The sequence below is a fragment of the Erpetoichthys calabaricus genome, chromosome 3 (assembly GCF_900747795.2).
Source record: "Erpetoichthys calabaricus chromosome 3, fErpCal1.3, whole genome shotgun sequence".
In the NCBI taxonomy this organism is placed as follows: Eukaryota; Metazoa; Chordata; class Cladistia; order Polypteriformes; family Polypteridae; genus Erpetoichthys; species Erpetoichthys calabaricus.
Genome location: NC_041396.2, coordinates 104,152,811 through 104,176,502, shown reverse-complemented (window position 1 = coordinate 104,176,502; position 23,692 = coordinate 104,152,811). Strand labels below are relative to the sequence as shown.

Sequence of the window (23,692 nt, the reverse complement as noted above, 5' to 3'; positions counted from 1 at the left end):
CATTCGTCATGCAGAAGTAACAAACATGATCCTTCTGCTCCCTCCATATCATTGGGATGTTAAGTGGCATGGATGGATGCACACCCTTCAGCCAAGCTCTCAGTATAGTCTTGCAGTATAGAGGCTCTAGTATAAATTGCATCGGTTATGGCTGTAAAGTATAATGATTTTTGACCTAAGAAGATCATGAGCTACTGGCAGGCGGCTAAACCTGAGCACCAATGACTATGCATAACACCTCGATTTGAAAATTTCATAATATATATTACAAGATTAGCCATTTCTCAAAAACTTTGCGTGATAGAAAAATTTTAACGTTACTTCTGTGATCAGAATCACAAAATCTATCAGGCACACAAGAAATTATGAGGAAACAAAAACCTTCTAAACCTGCTATATCCAGGGCAAAGTTGTACTAGAGACTTTCTAATGTTTATTATTTTTCTGTAAACAATAACAGTTCAAGCTGTGTAAAGCTATATATAAAATTGGTTAAATCGGTATATCCATAAATCCACCCATCCACTGACAAATCCGTTTTTACCAGTTTAGGGTTTTGATGATTAGTTATTTTAAACTTTTCTTTTAATACATGTTTTACTGATGTAATTCATTAAATTAATCCTACAGCTCTTCAGAATAATCTAAAAATCCACTTACCACATTTAGGATAGGCCACAAGCATTATGTCATCTTGTCTGGCTTCAAAACTGGGTAGTGCTTCAAAAGTTTCTTGCATACAGAGGAAAGAAGGATACTTTATCCCCTTGTATACTGCCACCAAGTCTTCTGGTTTTGCATTTTTAGCTTTCTCTATTGTTCCCTGCATTTCCTCTAGGAATGCTTTTACAGCCATTTTAAAAATTTGAATCTCTACCAAGCTCCCTTCTGTGTCTCTACTTGGAATACAATGCTTAAAAACTGTCAGATCAGTCCAAGTTCAGTTTATGTAATCACTTGAGTTCAGCCTGCAATGCAAAAAGTGGCTGTGGTATGTTCTGTTATCTTTATTTACTTGCTTGGTTGTGCAATATTTTATGAACATGTTTGAGTTGGAAACATTACCGAACACATCAGGAAATTACAATTTTGTTTCAAAGTGCATTTGGCACTATGTTGTTTAGGATGGATATAGCAAAATATTAACTTAACAACCTTTATATTAAATTAGTACAGTACTAACAATATCCAAAGACAAATATCCATACACTAATCAAGTTAATTTAGTTATAGAATTGAGCCAGGAAAGTTTAAAAGTAATGTGTTTAAAATTCTATAGCAAAGTGTGAGATCTTCCTTCTGGGAGCTCTGAACCCGACGTCGATAATGTCACTGATGAGTTAGGCAGTGAGGCACAACATAGCAAGGGGATGGTGCAAAATGTGCAAAGTGCTTTTATTTAAAATCAACAAACAAAAACAAAGTCAAAGTGTTAAAATAAATAGTGCAGTGCATCACAAAAATATGACATTAAATAAATAATCCATAAAAGCAAGTGAAAAGGGTGGAGGTTAAAATCCATTAGAAAAAAATCTTTTAAAAACAACGAAGTTAAAACAATGGCTGGAAGGTGTCCCTTTAAAAACAAATCAGCCCGGTGCCTTTCTTCTACCGGTGACTCCCCTGCTTCTCCCATCCAGGCAATGCACCAGGGGAGTCACACTAGCTGCAGCTGACCTGCTCTGCCTGCTGATCTGGAGGTTTCCCGATCCCTGGCTTTGGTTCTGCTCTCTCCAGACTGAGACTTGGGTTCCTCAGCGACCAGGACACTCATGCTGGGGAATCCACCTCCCAATCCTCTTTTGCAGCGAGCCATCCTTCTTCCGGTCACTCCCGCTCCTCATAAAATGCTCAGTGGGAGCAACCACAATCAACTGCCCTAGGTGTCGGCCAAATACCCCGCTAGGGCTCACTGTCCAGCTGCCTACTCACTCACTCGCACTGGCTATCCTTTCCCTGCTTCCAGCCTTCTTCTCCTGCAACCTCCGTTCACTTTTCCTTTTCTTTCTTTTTCCCCTGCTAGCCGCCTCGCGCTTCTATTTATCACAGGGACGTGGATCAGGTGTGGCAATCAGCAGCTCCCAGGAGGACGGCTCCTCACCTGTGCACTTAAACGAGGATCACCCGCATCACGAACTTCCCCAGGAACCAATTCGCCACACTTCCACGCCCCCTCTCTAACCTGCGAAGGCGGCGATTATTTATTTAAAAAGTGGCCTTTTAGACTTGAGCTGTGGACCCGCTACACCACACAAAATCACAGCAGAAGGCCAAAAATGAAAGCCTGTTCTGCATATAGAAGACCATCAGTGAAAGCTTCTTCTGTCTTCTTAATTAAAACAGATATATTGGATTGCTGCTGATTCCTTCTATATTTGCTTTAACTGGAGAAATGATCGGATGTTCACACCCACCGGACTTGCAATGCTAAGGCAATCATCCCTGTAATAGCCACGGTTATATATATATATATACACAGTATATTGTTATATGTTGAAGCATTTGGATTATAGTAATTATGTTCATGTGCATCTTATAATAATTACCTTTTTAATGGATCAATCCTCCAGTGGCATCAGTCTATGCTTCCACTTGATTCCTGCTGCGTTGCTATCCCCACTCGTTTGTGCCACCCCACCCCATTTGTCTCACCTTCTCCGCTATGCTGTGCTGCTTAACACTAGAATTCCTGAAGCCTATGAAAAAACTTGTAATCCCTGCCCACCTTAAATCCCTTTGCACCTCTACCATCAGCGACTTTTGTTTTGTAAATGCGTCGATCAGCACAAGCAGCAAGCAGCCTGCTATCCCATTCCCCCGCCTTGACGGAGCTCAGTTTACATACAATAAGTTCTCCCAGCTCAAGCCAAGGCTCCTTATCTGCATGTGATGTGCCTTTAGTTGTATAGGGTAAATAATACAGTAAATTGTGATTTGGGATACATGCATTTCATGTGTGTTCCGTGTCTACAAAGATCTGGGTAAGTGTAGGATGAAAGGAAATACGAGAAATGCAAAAAATGAAACTTTTTCCATGTTATACTAATAATGACGAGAAGTATATAATGTGTGAAGATTTTAGTCCAAATATCAAATTAACACATGCGCTTTTATTCAAGAATATAACCAAAGAAAAAAAAAAGTATTCGATTTACATGTGGCTGTCAATGAGTTAAAAATTCAAGCTCATATGTCAATTGACAGAGAATTTACATGTGTTCTTGAATGGTGCAGAGATAATACATGCTGCCTTATAACCCGAAGGTCAATGGTTCGAGACCGGGCGCTCCATGTTTCAAATAGTGAGCTATTATTATTATTTCTACAATATAATAAAAACATAACATTTTATTCATGTCTGTAATACCCGGAGTAAATTTTGGCTAAGTAAAAGTTAGCGCTGTTTTTTTTATTATTCAGTTTTATTCTCTTAGTGACATTCACGTGGTACAACGAACTTGCCTCTCCCTCTTTGAGTTGATGGCATTTATCTCCATTCTTTTCACAAGAGTAGCGCTGTGGCTGATACCTGCTCAGAACTGTTGGTTGACATTTGAGCTTGAGTTTTTAACTCATTGACAGCCACATGTAAATCGAATGCTTTTGTTTTTCTTTGGTTATATTTTTGAATAAAAGTGCACATGCCCCAGATGTGCTCCAGGTGCCTGATGACGGACCTCCGGTAGCACTCCCCAGTGTGGCGGAAGTGCTGCCCTTAATCTCGGAAGCACTCCAGGCATAAACCATTCCTGGTTTGTCCGCACTTCCTGGTGTCCCGGAAGTGCTGTCCCTCAGGGATCAAGGACCAGCCGGGTACCCAGGGAAAAAAAATGCCGCTCTCCCGGTTCCTCCTTCCTCCAGGCATCCCGGTTGGGCAGGATTCCTGGCCGTCTATCACAATATATATATATATATAGCATAGTTTACTGTCAAATAATATAAAGAGTATGCGACACGTGTTTCGCCCTAATTCTGGGCTCATCAGGCGTACACAGTCACTGCACCCCCTCTCGAGAATCGAACCCCGGACATCAGCAGTGAAGCCTCTTTACGTTGCGCCATGGTGTGTGGTTCATTTATTTGACAGCACGTAGATCGGGGTAATTACATTCATGACATTTGTAGTCTGAATCACAATCTGATTGTATGGGTGGTTACCTTCCAGGTAACGCTTGTGGTTGGTCTGCAAATCGGCAAACATCCGCCACGGTGCCCTCTTCAGTTGCAAGAAGCAGATCATAGAATGTTGCATAGTTTACTGTCAAATAATGCAAAGAGTACGTGACACGTGTTTCGCCCTAACTCTGGGCTCATCAGGCGTACACACTCACTGCATTCCCTCTCGCGGAATCGAACCTCGGACGTCTCTTTCCCTGACCATTTCTACAAATATACTCAGGCAAAGCTGGGTACTTTTGCTAGTTTCATATATAACTAGCTCTGATAAAAATTTTCATTGCAATTCTACTTCTATCTGGCTCTGCAGCAGCTTATTTTTCTTTTGTTATTATTCTTTATTTAGTAAACTGCTTTTTTAGGTAATTCTTCCCATAGATTTAACTCCACAATGATTTTAATTAAGTGTTCTTTTGTAGGGGGCCATGCTGCTATCACTTTTCCTCCATCCATCCATCCATTTTCCAACCCGCTGAATCCGAACACAGGGTCACGGGGGTCTGCTGGAGCCAATCCCAGCCAACACAGGGCACAAGGCAGGAACCAATCCCAGGCAGGGTGCCAACCCACCGCAGTATCAGTTTTCCTTCTTTTCATTATTAAACTTTACAAACATTTATAATGGATGAATAGATTTGACTTTAGAGTATGTACTATAAAAAGACTACAACAAATGAATAAAATATTTGTAAATATGCATTAACAGTATTTGCTAATGACTTATTAATAAAAGTTATTATAAAATCTTACAAATATGGTATATGATTATCACTTCAAGAAATGGATAATTGTATTTGTTAATGGCTTATTAATGAAGATGTTGTGACTGATGTCCCAGCCGATTCACCATCCTTGACATCCTTGTCTGCTCCGTACTCCTACCACCTAACGCCAGCTTGCTGCACACTGATGCTCTCTTAACTGAGAGCTGGCTCTCTGTTAAACAGTTAACTAATTGCAAAAAAACACAGCTGCCCTTCGAAAAACACCCACCTAAACAGTATTTCAATGTGAAACAAACACACTATTAACCGAACCTTTGCGGGATCAGCTGCGGTTTTGCTCTTTTACCGCGTAACATGCTTCTCGCACAATGCTTAGAACATTTAAATGACTGAGCTGAGCCCCAGCCAGCCAATTGCTCACTCTTCTGTCCTCTATTGCCAGACCACATCTGCCCTAGCTGCTGCTTCCGAGACAGTGAACCTGCTCAACGAAGAAGACTTTGTGTTCTTTTAAACTGAAAGGTGGAGCTGGAGTGTGTCTTTTGCCAAGTTGCTACCTGTGTTCTTGTACATTCAAGATAAACTCCTGTTGAATAAACTCTTAATGCCTGTTTCTGCCTGTTACATAAAGTTGATATTCTTGGAAACCCTATGCCCTGAGCAACTCTATAACCCAATATAAAGACAATATAAAGTGATTCATGTAGCAGTCAATCTTCTCATGCTTGTAACATGAGAGAAATAAACAACTGACTTACCTGTAAACAATAATCCTATCTTTGAATGTGAGAGAGTGGATTCCATTGCTGTGGTGCAGCATGTTCACGTGATGGTAAATCACCTAGATTCAATACTATTAAAGTAATAAAACACAACTCCAAAGAATCCCTGCTATCCTGTCATGCCTCTCAATGGTTCTAGTATTTCTGACTTTCTTTCAAAACAGCACCAGAGTAATCTCTATGTCAGTTCCTGTTCTTTCATCTCTCTATTTAATTTATCACTTTGAAAAGAGTATCAGCTTGGCAAGCATGTTATATATACATCTTTATTAAGCACGAGTTGTTTCTAAAAGTGTTCTGCTAATGGGCATGAAAGGAATAATTTGCAGTTTGTTTGGAATACCATAGGTACAGCATACATTACAGCCTTTATAAGCAGCATGAGCCCTACAAAGATTTATGATTTTTTTCTGACTTTGATCAACTGACCTGCAAAGTCAAAAGAGAAAGTTCTCTTAAAATGGTCCCAGTAGATTATTCATTAACGTAAACATTGAAACTTTCAAGGAAAGTATGTGTGAATAAAAGAAAGAGTGTTGCAAAATCAATTTCTGGCAATGATCTTTACCTAGAAAGCCTATCTCTGTGGCCTTGTTTAACCAACATTGAACTGGTGTGTTGGTCCTGCTTTATGCATTTTGTTGTCAGTAAAATGTCTGATTTCAAATAGGTTTGGGGAATATATAGATGCATGACAAAATGCGGAAGTTGCTGTTCTTTTCATGTTACATCATAAGGAAAATATCAAAACTAGCATTTGATCCATCCATGACATCTCGAAGCTCAGATTCAAACAGGGATGAGTATTTCACATCTAAGAAAAATGCTACACAAGTGTTAAAGCTAATGTCAAAACTGTAATGACTCTATATTTTACAGGCTTTTAGGGGAAGTTAATCCCTTTGACACGATTAGCAGTTTACATGTTTTCATAAATGTATGCTTTCTCTGTATCTTTACTCCAAGGGAATTATATTCAAGTGATAGCTAAAAGGCTAGATTTATTTTTGACCAGTCCAGGATTTTGTTTTATCGCTCTTTGTAAATCACAATCTATAAAGAGAACCTGGGAAATGCAACCTCATTCCATTAATGCAAAGAAGTTACCAACTCTGGAGTTTAGTGACAATTAGAGGAAAAGATTCAAAGTAAGGAGGTAGAGAGAAAACACAAAATAGAGAATACAGAGCATGAAATCTGAGACCATTCCTTTTTTACATTATCTCTGTAGATCATCTAGGGTCATATGTTTTCTCTTTCGCCCCCTCCTCTTTGGCTCACCTCACAGTTTTTCAGTGAGGTTTAGGTCCAGGGACTGAGACAGCCATGGCAGAAGCTTGATTTTGTGTTCCTTTAAACATTTTTGTGTTGATTTGGAGATACGTTTTGGATCATTGTCCTGATGGTGGATCCAGTTGTAGTTTCTTGGCAAAGTCAGACAGATTTAAATTTAAAATCTCCTGGGGCCTCATGTATAAACGGTGCGTACGCACAGAAATGTTGCGTACGAACCTTTCCACGCTCAAATCGCGATGTATAAAACCTAAACTTGGCGTAAAGCCACGCACATTTCCACGGTAACTCATACCTTGGCGTACGCAATTTCTCCGATCGGTTTTGCAGACTGGCGGCACCCAGCGTCAAAGCAGTGCTACTGTTCCTGTGTGATCACCTTTCTTTCTTAGATCCACATTCCTGACGCGGCTTTATAAATACACTGAAACTAACTGCATATTGTTTATTAGTGTAATGCATCTGATTGTAATTAACCTGCAGCAATATAATGGTCCAGGGAATAACCATAGTATTCCAAATACCATAACTGCTTTAGCGTTGTAACTCTCACTGCATCTTCTTCTTCTTTCAGCTGCTCCCGTTAAGGGTTGCCACAGCAGATCATCTTTTTCCATATTACTCTCGCTGCACCACTCGGAGTATTTATATCACTGTATCTGAGTGGGGAATCACAGCAGCAGCTGAAATATCGGTATACAGCATGAAGCAGACGCTGACTCAGACATGGCAAAACGCTTTATAGAGATTTCCCAGTACGGACTTCGCGGTTTAGAAAAGGTTTCATCCCAAGAACTCTAAACGCACTCAATCAGTCCATCAACTGCTCCTTATATAACTGTTTACTTATAAGTACAATCACCTCACTGTAAACTTGCACTACAGTTATAATATTGCACAACCTGCGCCACTTTATAAAGTGCATATTTACATATGATGACGGTATTCATTTTTAAGATGAAATGCAGCAAAATATGTTGATTATATTATACAGCTAAAACTTTAACTTCATTTAAATAATCTGTATTGTTAATAATTAAACATGTGAGGACACGGTGCCGCAGCGCTAGCTAGCTCAGGGATTGTTCCTGCATTGCGTTGTATTCTTGCGCTGACGCGACACTGGAAAGATAGACGGATAGAATAATTAAACATTTACTACGAAGATATTTCGATGTTCCTTAAAAGTTTTGAAGAATCGGCGTTCTAAGCTTACAGATGGCTTAACGTCTATTACAGAGCTGATTGTGTGGCGATTGGTCATTTGGAGAAAGAAAAGTAAGGACAGGAATTGGAGGTTAGTACGTTTGAAAGAGACAGTACTTCTGTAATAAATTATTTCATCGAAGGTCGCACATGGCGCAGCAAGCCTCTTGCGTGAGATATGCACAATCACTGCGCCACCGTGTTCCCATGTTTAATAACATGCTTTCATTCCTATCATCATGACAATGATATAACGTATACATGTCAGTATTTTAATTATTCAGAGAGCTGTAATATCATGAATGTAATGGATTCTGTGTCGGAGAATGAGAAAGAACGGAAGCACGTAGTGATTCACATACATAGAGCACATAGAAGATCAAATACAGAACAAAGCATTTAACGTGCTACTTGAGAAACTAGTAAAATAAATGATTTTAAGATGAAGTTTATGATGTTCGACTTTAATGGCAAAATAAACTACGTGAAATTTCGAGATTAAAGTTGACATTTCGTGCTTTTTTCCCACTGTGTGCCTATTTTTTTTTCTGTACCCTGATAAGCTTTCATATGACACTCAGACGGTGGGCTACGACTCGCCTTTTCATGGCGACTTTGATATGTGATTTCTTTTTTATTTCGGGCACTGTGCGAGTTTGTGAAGTTGAGCCTTCGAGTTTCTCCGACACTTGGTATTCGCTGAAATTCTTATATTTCCCCCGTGCTTTTCCCATTGTCTTTTCACAGAAGGCTATTTATATTGATTTGCATATTGAAAGAGGCGTAATTCTGGGAGGAGTTGGGGCGGGACAGAAGGCGCGTGCACGTGCGTTACTTTTCACGCCGATCGGGATTTATGTAGTGGAAGAACGTGAAAGTATGCGTGCGCACAGATTCCTGCATGTGGATTTTTCTGTGCATACGCACAATCCCGCTTTTGTGCTTACGCCATGTTATAGTGTGAGTTCTACGCACGGCGTTATACATGAGGCCCCTGGTGTTTCATGGATTCCATGATGCCATGTACCCTAACAAGGTTCCCAGAGCCTTTTGAGACAGTGAGGGGTCAGGTTCTTTTCAGTATAGCCATGCTTTTTTATGCCATAACCTCCTTAAGTGTTTCTTGCCACAAATGTTCACTTCATCTGATCATTGAACATGCTTCCAATTAAAGTTCTAGTAGCATTTATCAAAGTCCAGTGCTTGGTGGTGAAATTTCAGGAAAGGGTTTTTTTTCTGGCATGCCTTTCAAATAATCTGTTGGCGTGGAGGTGGTATCTGGTGGTAGTTTTGGAGACTTGGTGACCCCAAAATGCTACATTTTTCTGTATTTCTCCAACAGTGATCCTTGGGACTTGTTTACATCTCTTACCATCCTCCTCACTCTGTGGGAACAAAATTAAGTTGGATCCTCTTCCAGGCAAGTTGGTTAAAGTTCCAGTTGATTAGAACTTATTAAATATTGCCTTAACTGTACATATGGGCATTTTCAGGTGAGTAGCTATTTTCTATAGCCATTTCTTGACTTATGAAGATCAAAACAACCCCCCCCCCATTTGAATAGTATGTTCCCTTATCTTTCCCATGCTGATTCTCATATTTATACCCCAGTGAAACAGAAAGTCATGGATTACTGCTTGAAACTTCCTACACACTTTGATTGACTTATAAAAGTAAGACATGGATGGAAGAAAAGGAATCATTTACACTTTGACCACAAGAACTTCTTGAGATGCCAATAATTGTGGTATATATGGTTTTGTTAAATGAGGGATTATTTTTTCTCATAAATAAATTTAGTTCAATTGAAGGTTTGATTTTTCTAATTTTTTCAGTGTGAGATTACCTTTATTCACTAAAAGGTGAATTTCCATTTTTCTCAGGGGTGCCAATAATTGTGGATAGGACTGTAAATCTGAAGCAATAAAACTAATCTGTAATTGAAATGGTGCAAAGTACTTCTCTGTCTGTTTAAACAAGACAGAGTTGCTTAGGAAAGGATGGGTTATTGTATTCATCAATCCATCCAGTCTCTAAACCCACTTCTCCAAGACAGGGAGCAGCTAAAGCCTATCCCAGCAAGCAACAGGTGCAGATAGGAACAATTCTTGGGCAAGGCACCAGCCCATTGCAAGGTGAACCCACACACACACATACATATCAGGGGATGATTTAGTGTTGCCAGTTCACTTACCCTCCATGTCTTTGAATTGTGGGAGGAAACCTGAGCAAAGCCATGGAGACCCACATGCAAACTCCAAGCAGGGAGCAATCTGGGTGTGACCTTCTGACTCCTTACTATGAAGCAGCAACACTACCACAGTGTCATTGCTGAGCCTAAGTAGTTGATTATTAACATATTTACATTAACCGTGGCCTTAAAAAATACCATTTATTTGAGACCCATTTTAGTAACATAATGCATCCATTAGGAAGGCTGTGTCCCCCTGGCCACCCCTTAAACTTCACCCATGGCAAGAAACTACAGAAATATGGTAAACTGGAGATGTGCTCAGGATAAATGTCAAAACTCCACTTACGACAATCTCTGCGAGTAAGACAAGCATTCCATAGAAATGTGGAAGGCACATTTTCTTAATTGAAAACCTTTGCTGCTTCAAAGTGGACATAATCGGTAAGTTTTAAAGCTTTTGACATTCTAATTTATGCACCAAATGACTTCTATTTTAAAATGCAAGAACAAGATCAGCATTTTTTGAAATATTTTTAAAAAATGCTTCACTTTTAGAGCATAATTTCATGTGGCAAATGAATGCACAGTACTGTTTTAACCTCCTTAGCGTTAGACCCGAGTATCACTCAGGGTGCAAAAACAGTGCTAAAAGTATCAGGCTTGTGCGTTACCCAGGCAATGGTGTAGATGTATCTTCTCCTAGCCTCAAAATGGCACTTCTCAGCAATGACGATGAGGTGAATCTGTCTTCAGGCAGTGAAACTGAAATGTTCTGTGAAACTGAAAGTGATTCTGGTGAATCTGAAGGTGATACTCATGTCTCTTGTGTGCTGTTCATATTATTATTATTATTATCCATTGTGATTATTATTATTTGTATCATTATTATACTTTCTACACTTTCTGACTTTGTACTTTTAGCGTTTTGCACGTTTTACAGTAGAAAGATGAGATTTAATAAAAATTGAATTTTTCAAGCCAAAAAATGCAACTCTTTTCAATTGTCTTTTTGAGAAAAAATGTAACGCTGATGTTAATACTCCTACTTTTCAGAAAGATGTTTCTCTAGAGCAAGAAAATGTATTTGATTTGAAAACAATTGATTATATCTGTAAAAGTACAGTGTCATCCACACATGTGCAATTTTAATTGCCCTCTAATATCAAAAGTGCTATACAGTAAGTCATCACCTAAGTATTTCATACAATAGAACAAATTTATGGCCATCATGTAGTAAAACACTAACTTTGGTATATATTGTTAATTAAACAAAGGATATTTGATCACTTTTTAAGAATAAAAACAAGTAAAGCATAAAACTTATGCATCACTTCACATAATTAAACATTTTTCCACATCATAAGCTGATTTATAAATATTCATCTATTTTTGAAACCACTTTGCCCAATGGAAGGTTGCTTTAAAGCCAGAGCCCATTAGTGCTACAATTATAAATACAAATTGGGAGACACTGTTATACAGTAAGCAACCTCTGAAAAGGATTTAGAGGTAGGCCTATATGTTCATGCAGCATTTTAATTGACTATGTACAGAAGAAATTAAAAAGGCAAATACAAGGTTACGTTATATCATAAAAAACTGTTAAATGGAAGTCAAGGTACATTATGCTTAATCTATACAATGTACTAGTAAGACTGCATTTAGAGTATTATGTGCAGTTCTGGTCACTATGACATAACAGCACTTGAAGCTGTGCAGAGGAGAAGAACCAAGAGAATTAAACCTGTTTAGTCTCAAGCACAGGAGACTTTGTGGGACCTATTCCAGGTTTAAAATCCTCAAAGGTATCGATAAAGTAGATCCAGCCACAATCTTTCAGCTTAAGGGTGCATCATGTTCATCAGTGCAAATTATGACAAAGTGTATATACAGCAAGACTTGGAGCCAGGAAGAACGTCTTTACGCAAAGAGTTGTGGGACTCTGGAACAAACTACTGAGACATGTAGTTGAAGCAGAAACCCTGACAACCTTTAAAAAGAATCTGGATGAGATATTGGGACAGCTTAGCTATTAGCTAAACAAACAGGTGATTGAATGGTCTCCTCTTGTTTGTTAAATTTCTTACGTTCTTATTGTTCTGCCTCACAGAATAACTGTTTGTTATGTTATCATAACTTTTTGAATATTCATGTGAATAATTGTAAGGAAGCAGAAATAGAATTAAAGCAAGTCAGTGGCTAGACAACAAGCTTCACAAATAGTCAGTGTTTGTTAGACCCATCGAAGTAAAGCCTGTAAGTATTATTTTAAGTTAATTGGATAAATAAATAAAAAACTTATATTGTTTATTTTAAATCAGTAATTATTTGTAATTTGCTTCTTTACAGTTCCTCTCTAACTTCATAAAATCAAAATAAAATTGGAACAAGGCGCCATCTCCTGACTCTATGAATCTTTTGTGAGGTAGGGTTTTGCCTGCTGTTTAGTTTCTGGTTTAAATATCAAAGACAAGAACAATACATTTATGTTCTTATCAACCTTAAATGAGATGTCAGCTTACCACATAGGTGGTTTAATCACTCAAACACCCACACTTACCTGAACAGGGCCAATCCAGATAACCTAATGTACATAATTTAAGGATGTATGAGGAAAACTGGGTGACATGGGAAAAATTGTACCGTTAATAACTGTCTAAACAATGCTGTAATAAAAATGATATGCTATAGAACAATTGACATTTAATACTAACACTGCATATTTGATAAAGATGAAAGCAGCATCCAGTTCTACTTCTATTTGTAATATTTTACTTTTCATTCATGTTCAAATATGCATGCCACAAATAATGTCACAGTTGAAAATGCACATTAAAATTAATCATGAAGAAAAGAGTTGGTACATAATTAGTGTTGTTACCTCATGGGCCCAGCATCATAGTTTTAAATCAAACACCTAGTTTCTGTCTGTATTGACTTTGCACAATCTGTCTATGCCCTTGTGAGTTTTTCCTCCAGGTGTTCTGGTATTATTCACACATTCCAATGTTCCCAGTTTGTTGCATTAACATGAATTTCTGGGAGAAAGGCAAGATCACTTTTGATTTCATACTCCTTACCAAAAGTCATTTAAAGGCAAGCTTTTTTTTTGTTGAAAATAACAAAATGAAAATAATATTTAAATTACTGTGTTACTACTTCTTCTTTTGGCTGCTCCCATTAGGGGTCACCACAGCAGATCATCTTTTTCCATATCTTCCTGTCCTCTGCATCTTGCTCTGTCACACCCACCACTTGCATGTCCTCTCTCACCAAATCCATAAACCTCCTGCTAGGATCTAACTGTTTTCCTCCTGCCTGGCACCTCCATTCTTAGCATCCTTCTTCCAATACATTCAGCATCTCTCCTCTGCCCATGTCCAAACCAACGTAATCTTGCCTCTCTGAGCTAGCCCTCTAATATACTTGTTTCTAATCCTGTCCATCCTTGTCACACCCAGTACAAATCTTAACATCTTTAAAACTCCGTCACCTCCAGCTCTGCCTCCTGTCTTTTTGTCAGTGCCACCGTCTCCAACCCATATAACATAGCTGGTCTCACTACCATCCTGTAGACTTTCCTTTTCACTCTTGCTGATACCCGTCTGTCACAAATTACTCCTGTCACTCTTCAACCATTCCACCCTACCTGCACTCTCTGTTTCACCTCTCTTCCACAATCCCCATTATTCTGTACTATTGATCCCAAGTATTTAAACTCATCCTCCTTCACCAACTGTACTCCCTGCATTCTCACCATTCCTCTGACCTCCCTCTCATTCACACACAAATATTCTGTTTTTGTCATACTGACCTTCATTCCTCTCTTCTCTAGAGCATATCTCCACCTCTCCAGGGTCTTCTCAACCTGCTCCCTACTATCTCTACAGATCACAATATCATCCACAAACATCCTAGTCCACGGGGACTCCTGTCTAATCTCCTCTGTCAGCCTGTCCATCACTATTGAAAATAAGAAAGGGCTCAGAGACGATTCCTGATGTAATCCCACCTCCACCTTAAACACTTCCCTCATACATATCCTGTACAACTCTTATGTACTTCTTTGCCACTCCTCACTTATCATTTATCTTCATAGCAGTCCTTACTTCCTCCTTGCTAATCCATTGCACTTCCTGATTCACTATCTACACATCATCCAACCTTCTCTCTCTCTCACTCTCTTTATTCATCAAACTCTCAAAGTACTCTTTCCATCCGCTCAACACACACTCCTCGCTTGTGAGTACGTTTCCATTTTTATCCTTTATCACCCTAACCTGCAGCTCCTCTTTCCTACTGTAGCTCGGTCACTCTGTCTAGCCAATTGGTACAGGTCCTATTCTCCCTCCTTAGTGTCAAACCTCTCATACAACTCATCATATTCCTTTTCTTTAGTATTTGCCGCCTCTCTCTTCACCTTATGCCTTATCTCCTTGTACTCTTGTCTACTTTATTCATCTCTCTGACTATCACACTTCTTCCCCAGCATCATGCATTGTATACTCTCCTGTACATTCCCATTCCACCTCAACTATTTCTCCCCCCATCCACAGAATGGTAGAACAATTTTAATCCACCTCCAATACACCCGGCCTTACTTCCCTTCCATTTGGTCTCTTGCACGCCGAATCTATTAACCTTCCTTCTTACCATCATATCGGCTAACTCTTTCCCTTTCAGTAGTGGCTGGTAAAACAAACTTGGGCGGGGTGCAGTTTTTGGGGGATAAACTGAAGTAGTACTTATCTATTATATTGTGCCTTTCATATCTATCTATCTATCTATCTATCTATCTATCTATCTATCTATCTATCTATCTATCTATCTATCTATCTATCTATCTATCTATCTATCTATCTATCTATCTATCTATCTATCTATCTATCTATCTATCTATCTATCTATCTATCTATCTATCTATCTATCTATTCCACATGCTTTTGTGGTCCTCATCATTGGGCCAATCCATATCTTGGCCTATCCAGTACCAGACCCATAGGACAAATCCAGGCTAAAATATATTATACCCTTTCCACCATGTTGCTCAATCTGATGCCAGTTTTTCCATTTCTACTGTGCTCCAAAACTTCAGTCCATGACATCCACAGTCTCCTTATTCTTTCCATAACTTGCCCTATGGATGTGGAAAAGAACAGGTGCACCTGCCACCCAGATTTCACACCTGTCTCTAAATTGCCCAATCCTTTGCCAACTTGCCCAGTTCCAAATTCTGCCAAAACCCACACAGTAACGTCCCCATCCCCGCCTCCGGAATCTTTCAATAACGTGCACTTCCGTCTGTCCTATAACACATCCATAGCATAAGTCTAATCCAAATCTTATTCTGCCTCTGCTAATAGAGTGCCTAGTCCTTGGTCATTTCTACTGTATTCCATAAATCCACATCATACAATCACTAGTCCTCTGATTTTTCTCAAGTCTTGCATCCCACTTTATCATTTACCACACCCATAGTGTCATTCCCACCTAATTTGATTCTATACTTGCTGCCAGTCTGCCCAGTCCTATGCAGGTTTGCCAAGCTTACCTCACCTGAGCATAAATTCAAATTGTAAGAACCACAAACTCCACAGGTCAAGACCTACCTAAATTTTATTCTGTTTTTATGATCAGGATACCTGTAGTTCCTTGAAAATAAATTTTGCCCTCCTTTCCTTCAGGCCAAAAAAATTGTCAATTACTGTCTGATTGAGTTGAGTCATTTCTCTAAGCCTGCTAAAAAGAATTAGTCTCATACTATTGCCTATATCAGTGCTTCCCATCCTTTTTTTCTATAGTGGCACAGCACTATCTTACTAACCACAAACACATTATATCTCATACACTTGCTCAACTGGGCGAGACTACCATAGAAGCAGCTCCGATATCAGCGTTTGCAGATATAGCAGTTAGTTAGCACTTTAGTGGCAATCTCCAAGATGCTTTGTCCTTTTGTCTGCCCTCTCTTCCTCAGAGGCAACTCGTATGCACCAGCGTGGTAAGGCTCACTGGAGACCACACACCCAGGGCACATCACCACTGCTCACTTTATCAGTCATACTGCCAATATTTAAAGTTCCTACCCTCACTTCCACTATCTTAACCTTCCACCTCTCCTCCTGCCTGCCTCCCACTCTGTTTCTCCTTTGGCCAACAATAGCCCAATAACCCAGCACCTTGCTGGCTGTTTTGTCTTGGTAGAGTTCTATATTACTCTACTTTCCACTTTTGTATTCTTTAATGTGCAGCATTTGTCAGAATGCCTTAGATCCCATAGACTTACCACTGTTTATAAGATATTGTACTTTATAACTTCTCCCTGCCTTCCCTTCTACATCTATTACCTCAGGCAGTTACATAGATTAAAAGACAAGCAGGAATTAAGTTACAACTTTAAATAATGTATTATTGATAATATTCAAAATACATTTGAATATTGGCAACCATACAAGCAGATAAATGCTGATATGTAGTTTCAGGTGGCACACAGACTTGTTAGTTACTTAAAATGTCTCTAGTTAAGTCATCTTTTTTGGTCAGCTTTCTTCAGAACAGACTACATGCCTGTCTCAATATGGCTGCTTAGTGGTGCTTCTCAGTGTTGTCTTCTTTTAACTCCATGGTGTGTGAGATGCTCCTTCATCATGATGGTGTCAGAGAGAGAGAAAGGGAGGGGTAAAGCAACCAAATTTATACATTCTTTGTCCAAATCTTTACATCAATAGGGTGTTGTGCTACAGAATGGCCTCTGATTCAAGCCAATCCCAAACAGCCATACTTCAGACCAATGGGGGCACACGATACTTTTCACACCTGCTTCCAAAACCATTTGTTGAGCTGATGCTTGCCAGCTAGGAAGTCTGGCCTTCCTGTGGGGGTTGATTGAGAGAGTCCTGCCAAACTGGTTTTAGGCACTTCTCTCAGCCTTGTCATAAAATTCCTCACTCAGCCCTAAGAGATTGATTACTTTTATCTGCTCTGGCTTGCTTGGGCGGCATGGTGGCACAGTGGGTAGCGCTGCTGCCTCGCAGTTGGGAGACCTAGGAACCTGGGTTTGCTTCCCGGGTCCTCCCTGCGTGGAGTTTACATGTTCTCCCCATGTCTGCGTGGGTTTCCTCTGGGCGCTCTGGTTTTCTCCCACAGTCCAAAGACATGCAGGTTAGGTGGATTGGTGATTCTAAATTGGCCCTAGTGTGTGCTTGGTGTGTGGGTGTGTTTGTGTGTGTCCTGTGGGTTGGTTCCTGCCTTGTGCCCTGTGTTGGCTGGGATTGCCTCCAGCAGACCCCCGTGACCCTGTGTTCGGATTCAGCGGGTTGGAAAATAAATGGATGGATGGCTTGCTTCTTCTATTTCTTTAGTTTTCTGCAGTCTTCATATGTCATTAGATCTGGTGGTTCTGCTGCACTTTCTTTCCAACTCAGTCATTTTTACGCTAGAATTTTCAGACCTTTCACACAAAAACACTTGAATTTCTTTTATTTCAACTGTTTCTTGTTTTGATTCCACATTTACTTCACTCAGTACCCATACTCCATTATCCAGTTCATTCCCTGCAGTTAACAATGGCCATTCAAACTCACCAGCTTCTCTGCTCTATCTGTTTTCTTCTTCCTAAATCAAATTTCAGTGCAACACTGGTTACATTTCCTAACAGTAGTGAAATACCTATCTCTGTAGCATGTTCTTTAAAAACTGGAAATCTGTATTGCTGTCTGCATGTTTATCTGGCAAAACTTTACACCAGATGCCCTTCCTGATGTAACCGTTCCCTTTTATCTGGAATTGGGACCTGCACAAAGAAAAACAGTGCTTTGTGCATCCCCCCATGGATGGGTTTTATCATTCCAAATAAAATCTGACAAAAAAATCAGTTTATAAATAATCTGGCTATTATTTTTCTCAGTTTATATTATTGAGCTAGGAGAAAGATCAATGTTTACATCACAGCTCAGCTAATTGGCGTAGCATTGTTACCTCCAACATGGCCAACTGAGAACACTGACTTTGAAGGGTGTTCCCCAATGAGAAACTCATTTGTAGCCCCCATATGGGTTTGAGTGTGTGCCTGAGTGAACCCAGTAGCGTAGCTCGTGTTCGTGCCACTTAGGGCATGGCGGTGCTTCAATTTGCCGCCCTCCAACATATCTGAATATGTTAACCTATTTAAATAGAAAATTAAAATGACGTATAAAGAAAAATTAAGATAAATTTTGCATAGATCTATTCATATATAGAGAAACAGCAACCATTTTTCACATATAATTATTTACAAGCATCAACTAGATAAGAATATATTATAGACGCACTGATAAGCTGTGTTCTAATTATTAGCTTAATGTAATTATGCTACGAAAAACAGAACCAGTGCAGTGTACAAGTGATAGGTGGGGATGTTTTCTGTGCAGAGCAAGAACGCATTTGGATTGATAACGAAACAAAATTATAAATTTAAATTAGTTGTTTATCTTCCTAAAAATTATTATCGGTGTAATGTTTATGTTTATTTTTGTTATTGCCCCATAAATTTCAACTGCTGTGTCTGATGCCGTCACAGAAAGACAGTCTGAAAATTATTTTTGAAGCATTTATGGATAAAAATGAAAGAATTTACTTTTTTCATTCATGAGTGATATTTTTCCAAACTCTGCTGTTTACACACGAATTGTACTGATCCTTTTGGTCAATAATGCCGCCCCCAAAAATGTGCCGCTTGGGCGGACCGCCCCCTCCACCTGCCCCTAGCTACGTCACTGAATGAACCCTGTAATGGACTGGCTGTTTTTCCACACTTGGTTTCTGCCTTGCATCCATAAGCTCCAGTCTATCACAATTCTGATTTAGGAGGTTTGAGAGTATTATGATCCGTACTGTATACGTGGTGGTAGTCGTAGTACTGTCTTATGTAAACAGACATTCTTACTTGAATGTTATGTTAAGCGCAACTTTGTGAAGCAGCACCATGCACTGAATGAGAGGTGTTTTGAGCTTCTAAATGCAAAAAAAAAAAAAAAATCTATTAAATTGTCAAATTGTACAACTCTTCCTTCCCTTCTTTCGGTACTGCAAGCTGTTGATGTCCACTTACGCTTCAGTTCGTACAGAAGCTTGGAAATGACAATACGCAGGCTTTCACCAATATAAAATTCGTTCTGGTATCCTCCTGCAGTTGACGTTATGTTCACATAGGGGCTGAGAAAAAGAGACAAATCTACCAACGCTCAGAGCCGCCTAGAGAAAATCCGGGCCCCAGTACAAAGAAGGTGTGTGGGCCCTTATACAAAATTTTACACACATGTATGTGTGTATATTATTAATTATTTCTAACAATCATAGATTACATTGATACATTTAAAAAAATACAATAAAAATTAAATGAATTAAATAAATAAATGTTCAAATTATAATAAAAATTATGGGACGCGTTGGGCTTCATGGGCCCCCTTGAGCTTCATAGGTCCTGGAGCGATGTACTGGCTGCACCCTCCTTTCCTCGGGCCTGCCAACTCTCCTCAGTCCTCTGCTGATTTGATTTGAGGCCAGTTTATAATCTTTTTAATGTGTGCTCTATATGTCTGCCCACAATATCAATAGTAGATTTTAAGCAGTCTTCATGCCACTTGATAACCCACTTCTGGCCAAAGTACAAAACAAGCTTGAACGAGCTCTTGTGGATGGCCTCAAGTGTACAGCTCTAGAAAATGCAGTTTATCTCGATCTCTTTCAAACACATTGTCCACAGCATAATCAAAAGCTCTAGTGAAAGACGTGCATGTAGAGGATCACTATTAAATGTGGGTACTTTTGTACATGGCGCTGGAGGTTCGTCTTGCTTCTCCCTTTGCTGAGCTAACATTTCAGTAACTTTGGCGACTGCCTTATGATTTTCGGTTTGCTTCTGTATGAGCACGTCCGATAGATTGTGAGTGTCGGCCCCTGCGCTAGTTGTAGGTTGTTCCTGCCTTTCTACTTTAACTACAAGCTCTTAATACAGAATTCTATCGAGTTCCGACCGTTCAAGTGTGACTGTCGATGAAGGTGCTGGTGCCGCAGTGCTTAGCTGGGATGACATGCTGCAATTATTGTCTAGAACGCGCTTCAGCTGCGAGGTTTGTGGGACTGTGGATTCCGTGCGATCTCAATCTTGCAGTTGCAACCCTGTGAACGATATTTTCTATGTTTAAATCGAGTTTTCTTTATTTAGCATAGACAATATCCTTCTGCTCAGCTCTTCAGTCTAACTACGTCTTTTGTGAAAGCTTTCAAACAGCTGCGCTGTCTTGGTGAAATTTGCAGGATTGATTTGAAGTCTTTCGATTTCAGTTATAATATCGGAAAGCTGATTTTGCCTTTTCCTTAAACACATTCTCTGGCTTTGGGTCTGTTCTTGGATCATTCCTTGTAACTTCACTTGAGTTCTGCAGGGACATCTTTACAACTGCGCGAGTGTCTGACAGCGCGTTTCTAGGCAAAAGGCTCCTTAGCAACAGCTACATCACAATCGAGACGCTCCACCGACACAGACGAGTCAAGCAAGACATAAGCGATCATCATCTACAATGCTTTTATATGTTAAAACAGTCTCTTAAGTCCTCTTAAATTCGGGTACAGCGACTTGTTTCATTTCTCTAAGTTTGGTCATACAGGCGTACTTGAGGTACGTTAAGCAAGTTAAATCCGTTCAGAAATCTTTATGGTATCTCCTATTTGAAAACATATCTAATAGACTATTTCCTAACTGCCATAATTAACACTCTGTTCTATAGATATAGCATAGAAAGTTAAAGGCTACCATATTCTAGATAGCCATAAGAAAGTAACATTCTATACAAATTAAGCAAACACTATATGCATTTAACATCAAACATTAGCTTTCTAAGATAGGCTCTTACAGCAGCTTTAGTCAGTCTTGATAAAATACAAAACAGTTCCGTGAAACTCTGAATTGGAGAATAAACAGATTAAAAAAGTAATGGAAAGATGAATTTGATAATGCCAGTTTCATATGGAGAATGGTATACTACCTTAAAAATGTGCAATCTCAGTAGTAGGCAGTACTACTACTACAAGTCACAAAGCCTTAAAAAAGAATCTTAATGTCTACCACAGTTTTGGGAAAAGTTATTTTGTTGTTTGATAACAACACGGAATGATTAGTATTGTTATTCATTATTAAAATTATTTTCTTTTGACATTTTACTTGTAGTGATTCATCACAATTACATAAGATTCACTTACCACATTTTGGATAGGCCACCAGCAATAAATCATCTTGTCTGGCTTCAAGAAAAGGAATTTCATTCAAAGTTTCCACCCTGCAGAGGAAGGAAGGATACTTTACTCCCTTGTATGTTAGCACCAAGTCCTCTGGTTTTGCATTTTTGGCTCTCTGTAACATTTCTTCCATTTCCCTTTGGACAGCCTTCCCAGCCATGTTAGATTCTTAAAGCCTGCCAGATTCCTTTCCTGTGCCTCCGCCCGACTAACACAAAGAACTAAAACATGAAGTGAAATACCCAGGCAGTTGATGTAATCCTGAGAGCCCAGCCCACCGTGAGGAGGCGGATGTGCAGTATGTGTGCTGACAGCATTAAAGATGGGCTTAATGATTTCTTCAGCAGAAAGATGCATAGTCTGACACACTGGGGCTTGTTAGAATTATGCAGATTTTGGTATACATTGAATGAACTCTTAACTACTCTAGGCCTTTGTGATAAAAAGATTTCAGTTCATTAGCATACATTGCAGTTTAAACATTCTTTCACAAATGTTCACAATGACTTATTGTATTCAGAACATGGCTGCTTTCATTCAATGGGGGACACTTGCATTACAAAGAACAATGGGCCTGTATCCACTATCTGCATATTATGTTGGCGTCAGCAGATCCAGCTCAGCGTCAGTCACGCAAGGAGTTCCTCAGGGCTCTGTCCTCGGCCCTTTTCTCTTCTGTATTTATATGCTTCCCCTTGGCCATATTATTTGTAGCTATGGACTGGGTTATCATTTTTATGCTGATGACACTCAAATCTATTTCAATGTCAAAAGTGCAACTTCATAAGAGTTTTCTCAGCTTTCAACTTGCCTCAGTGAAATTAAAACCTGGATGGAGCAGAACTCTTTAAAATTAAATTGCAACAAAACTGAACTCCTGCAAATTTGCACTAAAGCGCTACTTAAGAAAAAGAGCTCCTTTCCAGTCACTCTTGACGGTGATCTCAACAGACCTTCTTCTGATTCAGGGAATCTTGGTGTCATTTTTGATTCCTCCCTTTCTTATTCCACCCACATAAACCACATTAAGAAACTTTCTTACTTTCATCTCCGTAACATATCTAGTGTTCACTCCTTCCTCTCCTTTTCTAATACTGAGAAACTTGTCCATGCTTTTATCACATCCCGCATCGATGATTGTAACTCGCTGCTGGCAGTGCCCCTTCTAATCTTATATCACAGCTCCAGTTGATTCAAAACTCTGCTGCAAGAGTCATTACACGGACCAGCAACAGTGAGCACATCACACCCATCCTGCTTCACCTTCACTGGCTCCCTGTGTCTTACAGGAGTGAATATAAAATTCTATGAATAACCTGCAAATCTTTAAATGCCCATGCACCGGACTACATCAGTGACCTTCTAAATCACTATGCTCCTGTTCGTGCACCAAGGTCCTCTGATTCTGGTAATCTTGTTGTGCCTCACACTAACCTGCACTCTATGGGTGACAGGGCCTTCAGCTCCATAGCATCCAGACTTTGGAATGACATCCCGAAATTAATTAGATCAGCTGACTCCATTCATTCTTTTAAAAAACAACTTAAAACTCCTCAATTTAGGAAGGCTTTTAACTTAACTGAACATTCTGCCCTTTCTTTCAGTTCACCTCTCTGTCCAGGTGCACAGAATAATTTGTGTGTCTGTTATATCACAAATCAGGTTATTTGGGTTTAGGTTTAGGTTTATTTGTCATATATAGGTTAACACAGGGTCAACATACAATGAAATGTATATTTTTCTTTTAGTATTTTACTCTGGTTTATTGTTCTTTATTCTATTTAATGCTTTGTTATCTGTTTCATTGTCCTATTCAGGAAAACATTTGTATCCAATGTTATATATATCCTGCTGTTTTTTTCTAAGACTCTGTGAAGGGCCTTGAGCATGGGAAATTATTATTATTATGTTAGCGATAGGCAGCACGGTGGCGCAGTGGTAGTGCTGCTGCCTCGCAGTAAGGAGACCTGGGTTCGCTTCCCAGGTCCTCCCTGCGTGGAGTTTGCATGTTCTCCCCGTGTCTGCATGGGTTTCCTCCGGGC

General features: G+C 39.5%; 1 protein-coding gene across 2 annotated transcripts in view; it reads right to left on the bottom strand.

The window, feature by feature from the left end:
- Positions 1 to 21,870, bottom strand: part of LOC114648298 (sulfotransferase 6B1-like) — a 54,457-nt gene extending 32,587 nt beyond the window's left edge. Inside the window, exon 1 of one of the 2 annotated variants that reach the window (XM_051925616.1) lies at positions 21,615 to 21,870. In XM_051925616.1, the coding sequence (XP_051781576.1) occupies positions 21,615 to 21,810 (196 nt within the window). In that variant the 5' untranslated portion in view covers positions 21,811 to 21,870. Of the gene's footprint in view, positions 1 to 660; positions 978 to 21,614 lie in introns of those variants that run through there. The other variant, XM_051925617.1, reaches the window with a different exon arrangement.
- Between the last annotated feature and the right edge of the window lie 1,822 nt (positions 21,871 to 23,692).